Genomic DNA, 10,439 nt, shown 5'->3' with positions numbered 1-10,439 from the left:
GAGAGGTGTTCAGATAAGGAGGTCTGAAATGCAAGCAGTCAAAGCGGCCTCTAAAGGAGAAGATTCAATGGATGGAGAGTAATAAATGAATGATAATACTGCCTTTTCTTGAAGAAGGGTGATGTTTTCCCACCCTGCCATACAACCTTCCTTAAGCTGACAGGAAGGAAGACTATATCAGGGGGAGGTTAGCTGACATGTCTGGAACAAGACAATCCTGGTTTAGTAGATCTCATCAAGGAGCTGGGGGCTCTGAGCAGGGTTCAGGCAAGACAAAAACTATTCACTTCTTTTCTCAGCCACTGCTAAATCTAGTGGGGCAGGTTAAAAATCGCGACATTTCACCCTCGAACCATTGTAAGAAAGGCAGCCAGCTAAATATGGCAAAGGTTGACTTGTCTCGCATAGTGACAGTAATGAGTCCATGGCTAAGTAGTACATGGGGTCAGAGATGATAGGCATTCTGATACCAGTGCTGTCCAATGGAACTTTCTACAATAATATAAATGTTTTATATCAGTTCTGTCCAATGTAGTAGTTGCTGGTCGTATNTCAACTGAAGTAATAATATTTAATTATATTTAATTTTAAATAAATGTAGCTAGTGGCTACCATATTGGACATAAAGTTTTATTTTTTACCTCACTAAAAGTGGCTTAAGTCATTTTCTGATATCTCAAACCAGAGAGAGGAATAGCATGGGAGACATTAAGTGGGCCCAAAGAAAAGGGGTACTTATTTATGTCAGCATCTTCTACACTTCAGCTACCCCTTCCATTATCACCCTATTCTGTTTCCAAATGGCAGACTCAGGTAGTCTTGCCAGGGAGAAACTTTGATAGTCACACAGAGTCCAATAGATTGCCCATAGGCTGCAGCAAGTAACTGTAAAAGGATGAAATATAACAGGAACAAATTTAAGATTTTGTATTTGGGTTTAAGAAATTAAGAGGGAGACTTAGAGTTCAAGGACAGACCTAGAGAGATTCAGCTTATAGACAATGTATTTAATTTTTTAAATGTTTATTTATTCTTGAGAGATAAGGAGGGAGGGGCAGAGAGAGAGGGAGACACAGAATCTAAAGTAGGCTCCAGGCTCTAAGCTGTCAGCACAGAGCCGGACACGGGGCTTGAACTTACAAACTGCAAGATCATGACCTTGGTTGGTCTGAAACATGGATGCTTAACCAATTGACCCACCCAGGTGCCCCCAAGACAGCATATTTTAAAGAGACTTAGGAAGCATTAGTCAACCATGAGTTCAGTATAAGTCAGCAGTAGGATCCAGAAGGAAAACTGATAATAGCTAACATTTATTAAGGCTCGGAATAAATATGGGTTTTTATGTTGTTTTTGTTTGTTTTTAACACAGCTATCTTGAGACAGAGTAAAGTGGTTAGCAGGTGTAGAATATCTGGTCACTGGAGGTGATAAAATGCAGTAGAATTTGAAGACTATGGTCTGGCAAGTGTTCAGAGAACACAGGGAGGCCATATAAGAGGAGGTACTGCATAATGTCTGCTTTGGCAGTTAGAACTACCTTCCCTGTACCTATGATTGGTCAACCATCCTGCACTTCAATGTATTAGGAAAGAAAAAGTTGCTGTGTATCTTTTTTTTTCCTCCTTTCTTCTTTCAAATGGGTGCTGGGACAGTGAACAGGTTAATGACCACAAAGCATGTTCAGTTTTTAAAGAAAAGGTTAGTTAAGACTGAATCATAACTCATCCTCTTGCCTTCTCAGTCTATTATAGCTCCACAAAATGGCTGGGATCTCATTTTCAACCTGCCTTTCACAAGAACTATTTAATTGGAAATCAGATCAGACAAGCATAGAAAATTGAGCAGGGTGGTATAACTTTCAACAAGTAGGCCATCCATAATCCCAGGAAACTAGGCTTAGAAGTTGCACTTTGATTTGTATTAATAATACTGCTACTATTTACTATAAGCCAAGAGTAAAAATGTCTATGTGGATGACTAAACCCTCAATAAATCCTACTATAATTCTCCCCATTTTGCATATGAGGAAACTGAGTCATTGAGAGAGTCAGTGAGAATTTCCAAGGGCCATACCACTAGCCAGTGACAGAACTAGGGTTTGAGCCCAAAGAGTCTGGCTCCAGAGTCTATTCTTAACCACTATGCTACATCCTATTTCTATATCATACTGGAGGAAAAGAGTGGATATTATTTCACAGTGACTTTGGGCAGAGTTCCCTAGAAATAAGTGATAGAAAGGATGGAAAAGTTCTGGAGTGTGCTGTGAATAAGGCTGCCTTCTTGATTCTTGGCTGGTTATATGATACTGGATACAAAAATAATGCTGTAACAAAAGATAGGAGTCTATTTCCCTTGCATGTAAATAAGAGTATGCAGGTAGGCAGTCCATGACTGCTATGGTACTCTATGGTTATCAGAGAGTTGGGTTTCTCCCAACTTTCTGTTATTATATCCCTAGAAGAAGGAACCTTGTCCTCATGGTCCAAGATGGCTGCCAGAAGTTCAACTATCCAAGCATCAGGATTGAGTAAGGGCTAAAGAAGGGTATGCTATCTTCCTTAAAGGAGGTTTCTGAAAATTTCTGCCCAACATTTCTATTTATGTATCACTGGGCTAGTTGCATAGTCACCCCTTACTGTAAGTAAATATAAGAAATGTAATTTTTTATTCCATGTGACATGTANTGGGTTCCATCTGAAAATCAGGGCTCTGTTACTAAGTAAGAAGAGAAGAATGGACATTAGGGTTGGCACCCAACAGTTGGTTCTCTAGCACATTGATTCACTGAACTTGCACTTTTGTGTCTTCACAGTGACTACAGGTATGTGGCAGCTGCTCTAGCTGTCATGAGAAATGTGACTCAGCAGATCAATGAGCGCAAGCGGCGTTTGGAGAATATTGACAAGATTGCCCAGTGGCAGGCATCTGTCCTAGACTGGGAGGTAGGATCCTTTCCAACAGGGGCATTGTGGAGTCTGAATAGCTTATCTAGGACATCACATCTTAGCCACAGATGGATAAAAAGAAATTAAATATGAAGAGCAGCAGAAAGGATTTAGATTAGAGCCAAGGCAATACTTTCTACTAATGAGAAGTGTTGTGTACTTCAATGTCTTTCTAAGAAGGTTGGAGAAATCTTTGAGATAACACTTCATCAAGAAATGAAAGATTTGGGGCGCCTGGGTGGCTTAGTCGGTTAAGCGTCCGACTTTCGCTTAGGTCATGATCTCGCGGTTCGTGGGTTCGAGCCCCGCGTCGGGCTCTGTGCTGACTGCCAGCTCAGAGCCTGGAGCCTATTTCAGAGTCTGTATCTCCCTCTCTCTCTGACCCTCCCCTGCTCACGCTGTCTCTCTCTCTCTCTCTCTCTCTCCTAGAAATAAATAAAAATATGTTAAAAAAAAAAAGAAATGAAAGATTCATCTCTTTGGGTGTTGCCAGGAAATAATTGGATTGGCTGAATAGACTTTCAAGCCTCTTTCCAGTCTTGGAGTTTTATCACAACCAGATAAACATTTGTATAAGTAGTATGTACTAATTCACTACCAGACACAGACTATGAGGTTGGTTCTCTGGGGCAGGCCCATCAACCTTTTTCTTTTTCTATTGGTGAGATTACCTCATCCTGACATATTTTACTAGGTTTACCCAAGCTTGCACACTTGAGGCCAAGGTTCTCATTCCTGCCCTATTGACAGACCAAATTATCTTTTTTATTATCTGCTTATAAAAATAATTCCTGACAGCCCTCTATTTCATTGGAAACAGTCACATCTCTAAACTCAGAAAGTCTTCAGTGGCTGAAGTCACTAAAGCATTTCCTAGATATTCACTTGCAGAGGATATATACAACCTAACAAATAAATGGAGATTTTCCTTCTGTAATGCAGCTCCTTTGTTGAGGGTCTTGGGGTTCTGTTCAATTGAAACAGATCTGTGAATTATAAGGACTCCCAGGTATATGTGCTGAGTATACCATTTAGTGTTTGTCTCTTGTGCCTACCAAGAGAACCAGGAGTAATGAGATTTTACATTTATCTCTCAGACCCAAGTTGTGAAATCTGATGGTTCACAGGCTAACATAACGAAGATGAGAGAGGCTGGAAATGCTACCAACGAGGGGTCAGCAATATTAAACCTCATAGTCACAGTATAGAAGTTGAGCCAGTTGTTCCACTTGGTTGAACTGGAGTATAATTTCCAGTGATTGAGAGGTAGTGGCTGCACAACNAAGCAGCAGGTGGGTTAGGGCTTGTGTTACTCGGGACTTCGGAAGAGCCCAAGCTAGTCATCTAATCATGTTCTCAGCAAAGATCCTTCTTTTTTTTTTTAAAGTTAATTTATTTATTTTGAGTGAGACACAGCACAAATGGGAAAGGGTCAGCGAGAGAGGGAGATGGGTGCCTGGGTGGCTCAGTTGGTTAATCGTCCAACTTCAGCTCAGGTCATGATCTTTTGTGGTTCGTGGGTTCGAGACCCGCATTGGGCTCTGTGCTGACAGCTAGCTCAGAGCCTGGAGCCTGTTCTGGATTCTGTGTCTCCTTCTCTCTCTGATCCTCCCCTGCTCATGCTGTCTCTCTCTCTCTCTCTCTCTCTCTCTCTCAGAAAAAAATAAAACATTTAAAAAGAGAGAGAGAATGTTCAGAGAGAGAGAGGGAGACAGAGAATCCCAAGCAAGATCCCCACTGCCAGTGCAGAGCCCGATGAGGGGCTCAGTCCCAAAAAATCATGAGATCATGATCTGAGCTGAAACCAAGTCAGATGCTTAACCAACTGAGCCACCCAGGTGCCCCGCCTCTGATCCTTCTTTTTTTTTTTTAATGTTTATTTATTTTTGAGAGACAGAGGGAGACAGAGCATGATCAGGGGAGGGGAGGAGAGAGAGGGGGACATAGAATCTGAAGCAGGCTCCAGGCTCTGAGCTGTCTGCACAGATTCTGACACAGGGCTTGAACTCACTAGCTGTGAGATCATGACCTGAGTTGAAGTCAGACACTTAACCAACTGAACCATCCAGGTGCCCCTCTGATCCTTCTTAATATAGATGGCTGGAATACACCACAATTCTGAGCATTTGGCATATTTTTTTTTAGTCTTATTTGAAGGATAAGTTTATTTGAAGGATACTCTAAAGAGTAGAAAACAGCAGTGGTTGAGATGAGGATAAAGGAATGAATCTATATAAAGAAACTATTGCTTGTAAGAGGAAACCAGGGCTGGCCTAAACTTATTATGGAATCATGGATACTCCTTCCCTTGTGTCTAGCTTACTTTGGATAGTTGACTGAGCAGAGTCAGACGGCTACACCAAATGACGTTTAGCAAGACCATCAACTCTAAGGCACACTGAAATTGTGGCTGGTTAGCAGGCCTCTTTCCCTCTACCTCTGCAGAGGAGGTTCCCAGCAGCAGTTGTCTTCATATTCCCTGGAATATTTGCCTCTTCCCAATGCCTGAAAGATCTAATTCCCCCATATGCTCTGGGGCTCCAGTCCTGAAGCTTGAACCAGTAATAGCTCAAAATACCTTGGCCTATCTAGGGAGCCTCATTAATACCAAACTTGAAAGCACTGAACTATGATTTATTTTTTTAAGAATTTTTCTTTTCTATCTATCTATCTATCTATCTATCTATCTATCTATCTATCTATCTATCTATCTATCTATCTACCTACCTACCTACCTACCTACCTGTCTATCTATCTATCTAATCTATTTTAGAGAGAGAGACGGAGTGCGGTAAGAGGCAGAGAGAGAGGGAGAGAGAGAATCTTAAGCAGGTTCCACACTCAGTAAGGAGCCCAACATGGGGCTCAATCTCACAATCCTGACATCAAGATCTGAGCCAAAATCAAGAGTTGGTCGCTTAACCAACCTGAGCCACCCAGGCACCCCTGAACTATGATTTAAAGACTGCATATAGGAAGGAATTTCATGTGTTTTTGTCTGGAAGTAGGGAGTGGGAAACAAAAAGGCAATTTTGAACAGGATTAATGGGGCAACAGGTACTCTATGCCTCCTTTATTAGCATGATTGGTTTGGCCTATAAATCTCAACCAAGCCCATGTGTACAACCCTGACACCCTGCTGCTTGGTGAAGCCCTTCCTCGTCTCATTTGGTAAGAAGAAAACTTTCTCATCATTCCCTTTTCAGACTCGGGTCACTGTGGAACTCAATAGCTACAGAGGGATTGTCTTATAGGAAGCTTTTTCTCTAGTGAATCCTTATGGGTACATTCTGAAATGTAGGGCAAGCCTAAAATGTCCATCACATTTGTCATATTTAGTCTTCAAGACTTCTAGAATGTCAGTCACCAGGGCTTTTAGAGGACTCCCCTCCCCATCAACAATTTTGGCCATGGCCATGCATATGTGCATGCATACACATGTACATATACACACACATGACTTATAATGATGGGGAGTCTGAGAAACCTATTCCTGACCAAGACCACACAGCAAGTCAATGGCAAAGCTAAAATTTGAATCTGGTCTCCAGATTCCTTCTGTGATATTCTTTCCACTGTTGCACTATATACTCTTTCAATCTTCTGTTTACCACAGTCCAGTTGTTTTCGTTTGTCATACTGAAAGTACTTGTTTTTGCAGTAAAGGTCCATATCTAAGCAAGGCAGTAAGACTGCCTTGGGGTGGGGGGATCCAAATATCAGTATGGCTAAAAGTGGATGAGTGGTGGAGGACCACACTTAAAAGGCAATAAGACATGTCCACTCCATGGCTTGCTAGCTATTTACATAAGTGGCCCAATCTCACTGGTTCCCTGGTATAGGTTCTTTGTATGTTCTACCTGTCCAAATAGTTACACAAGCAAAGAGAGGTCCTGCCAATTTGCTGAGGCCTGTTGTGGACAAGCCTTGTAAATCAAGAAAATTAAGCAGTGTTTTGCTATCTCCACCATTTCCTTGCCTCCCCCAGATGTTTGAGCAAACAAGGTGGTAGCCAAAAGCATCCACATAATAATTTCAGCTTAATTTGTCAAATTAAAAAGAAGAGTCATAGGGGAAATCTTCAAAGCTTAATCTCCTTTGAAGAGGAATTGGGAGAGAGGGTGGAGGGCTGGCAGCATACAGGTAATTGGTACCCACTCAATACATCAAAACATCTGGCTAGACAGTAGGAAGCCTTTTATTATATCCAGAACTGACCGTGCATCAACTAATTTCATAAATATTCTGGGTCTTTTTGATCAACTCCAGTTGTCAAACCTGTTTCCTGCTAGCCTATGAGGACTAGAGTTCATGAAGTACCCCTTGATATACCCTCCCTCCCAGGGATCCTAAAAATTAAATGGATTAGTGAAAGGATTACCCATACTCAATATCACTCATCATCAGGGAAATGCAAATCAAAGCCATAATGATATACTACCTCACACCTGTTAGAATGGCTAAAATTAACAACTCAGGAAATCATAGGTGTTGGCAAGGATGGAGAGAAAGAACACTTTTGTACTGTTGGTGGGAATGAAAACTGGTGCAGCCAGTCTGGAGAACAATATGGGGGAGGTTACTAAAAAAATTAAACATAGGGCTAACTTCCACAAAGCAATTGCACTACTAGATATTTATCCAAAGGATACAAAAATGCTGATTTGAATGGGCACATGCACCCCAATGTTTACAGCAGCAGTATCAATAATAGCCAAGTTATGTAAAGATCCCAAATGCCCATTGACTGATGAATGGATAAAAAAGATGTAGTATATATGTATGTATGTCTGTCTCCACACACACATACACACACGCACACACACACACACACACTGAAATATTACTTGGTGATCAAAAAAGAATGAAATTTTTTTTGACATTCACATTAACTGATTTTAATTCTCCACTGGGACTAACATGCTCCTATTCAAGAAATATTATACACTCTGACCCCTAAGATAAGATATCCTTTAAAAGAAGAAATTCAAATGGATGGCACATATAACACAGAAGTAGTTTGGTACCAGAACTTGAAACGATGCTTTTTTCTAGTATTTTCTTAATAATAGAGCATACAAGTAAGAGTATCCTTACTTGAATGCTAAATTTCCTAGCAATTGATAAGTTAATTATAAAGAGGAAATTGATCTTTGTTTTTCTATGACCCCTTCTTCATCCAGTTAGCTTTACCATTTCAAAGCTTCATATTAATAATGAGCCTTAGCNATTTGCTCATTTTAGCCACTCTGACTGGCGTGAGGTGGTATCTCAGTGTGGTTTTGATTTGTATTTCGCTGATGAGGAGGGATGCTGAGCATCGTTTCATGTGTAAAAAATGAAATCTTGCTCTTTGCAACAATGTGGATGGAGCTAGAATGTATTATGTTAAGTGAAATAAGTCAGCCAGAGAAAGGTAAATATCATATGATTTCACTCATATGTGGAATTTAAGAAACAAAATAGATAAATATAGGGGAAGGGAAGGAAAAATAAGATAAAAAGAGAGAGGGAAGCAAACCATTAGAGACTTAAATACAGAGAACAAACTGAGGGTTGCTGAAGTGGTGTTGGGTGGGGGTATGGGCTAAATGAGTGATGGACATTAAGGAAGCCACTTGTCATGATGAGCACTGAGTGTTATACACTATATGTTAACTCACTTGAATTTAAATAAAATTAAAAAAATAAAAAAACCTACATAAAAAAAGAGAAAGTATCACCCATACCTCCAAGTAGTAATCAATACCTTAGAGTTCCAAGGACTACAGTTTCAGGAAAATTTACATTTCTAATCTCTCTGATACCTATGTTTGATTGAACTGTCACATTGCTGCCCTTCACACTCATTAGATCTACTTGAAGGGAGAAGAAACATATGACAGCTTCCTTTTAATCTTTTTCCCCCTGGAGATGTTTACCAGGAGCCCATATTTACAGCTTATATTTGGGAACTTGATTGTATATGATTGTTATGACACCCCTAACCTCACAGCCTGTTTGCATAATATGCAAAGGCCTGTTCCAGTTTACCATTGGATTATTGAATCCAAAAAGTCAGAGGAAACACAAAAATCCCAATGTGATGGAAGCAGCAAAAGTATCTATTTAAAAGGGAATGTGGCTTGATGAGAAATACTTCTAGGACCAGGAGATTAAGTGTGGAGCTAGCTGGATTTATTTATTTCCTGCACTCCTGTGAATAGGCAGCATTGAAAATAAACTGTATGAAAAGTATGGCATTTCCTTTGTCCTTTTTTCCCTGGATCTTCTCAGGCCACAACATCCCATCAGAACAATCAGCCTGTAACTAGAATGGGGTCTTGACCATTGGGCTATTGATATGAATGAGATGTGGCATTGGTTTTCCAGTGGAACAAATATGTTCCAGACAGAAGGAATGGTATGTGCAAAATCTTAAGAGAATGGAAAAAAACAGAATTTTCATGGTAGAGGTGTCAGTGGGAAGGGATTGCACTTTTGGGGACAAGGCAAAGTAATGTATGGTGCAAGTGGGGTAGAGGAAGCAAAGGGTGAGAAATCTGAACTCTGAGAGGGCCATTTTCATTACTACATGATCTGATTTGTGCTTTCAAGCAGCCATGTGAAGTGAACAAAGCAGGAACTGTTCTATTATCCATTGTTCAACTGAGAAAACAGACTGAGGGTTGTTAAATTACTTCCCAAGGCCACAGAGCGAGTTGGTGGCAACACTGGGCCCAGAACCCAAGTCTTTTGAGATTCTCACTTCAGAAATCTTCCAACATAGCTGGTTGTTCCACTAGGGATTATCATTCTACTGTGGTTTGGTGGATTAGAACATGGATTTAGGAGGTATTCTGGCCTGGATTCTGCCACTATGAGCAAATTAGTCCCAATTTCTCTGACCTTGGTTTTGGGGGTAATAACAGTACATTCCTTATTGGGTTGCTGTGAGTATTAATAGGAATATGTGACACAGGATATAAAGCATACATTAATGGTCAAGATAATAGCTAGCATTTCTGTAGAACATACAGTGTAAAGTGTACTTTCCTAAGCACTTTCTATATATTAATTTACGTAATCCTCAAAACAGACAAATGAGATTGGTACTGTTATTACCCTCATTTTAAAGATGAGGAAACTCAGTGTAGCACAGCCCCACTGCTACCCTAACTTGGCATGATTTGACCCTTTATGGCATTGGAATTGTCTAGAATAGGCAACACTTGGCTGTAGCCAACACCAGTCTGGAGTTGCTGGCGCCCTGCTGGTCCCTTCCTTTGGGGCAGCGGGCCAAGCCAGGAACAAGATGGCCTTCTCTCTCCCTCTGGACTTACAGTCTTTGCAGAGTCAAGCTCCACTTGAAGCTCACTCAGTAATATTCTTTACATGTGTTTTATATTGTTTTGACTGCCTTTTTTGTAGAAATAAAAATTGACCTCAGTATTTAAAAAATAAAATTAAGATGAGAAAACTGACACACAGAGAGGACATGTGACTTGCCTG

The 10,439-nt window shown here is 40.6% G+C and overlaps 1 protein-coding gene across 1 annotated transcript in view; it reads left to right on the top strand.

Moving 5' to 3' along the window:
• The window catches only part of ARHGEF9 (Cdc42 guanine nucleotide exchange factor 9), a 166,762-nt gene that overhangs the window by 117,571 nt on the left and 38,752 nt on the right, over positions 1-10,439 (top strand). Inside the window, exon 6 of the mRNA XM_077775298.1 lies at positions 2,816-2,945. Within this exon, the coding sequence (XP_077631424.1) occupies positions 2,816-2,945 (130 nt within the window). The remainder of the gene's footprint in view (positions 1-2,815; positions 2,946-10,439) is intronic.

Source organism: Crocuta crocuta, unplaced genomic scaffold (assembly GCF_008692635.1).
Source record: "Crocuta crocuta isolate KB4526 unplaced genomic scaffold, BGI_CrCroc_1.0 scaffold563, whole genome shotgun sequence".
NCBI lineage: Eukaryota > Metazoa > Chordata > Mammalia > Carnivora > Hyaenidae > Crocuta > Crocuta crocuta.
Note: the sequence above shows the minus strand (reverse complement) of the source record. Positions and strands in the feature narration are given on the sequence as shown.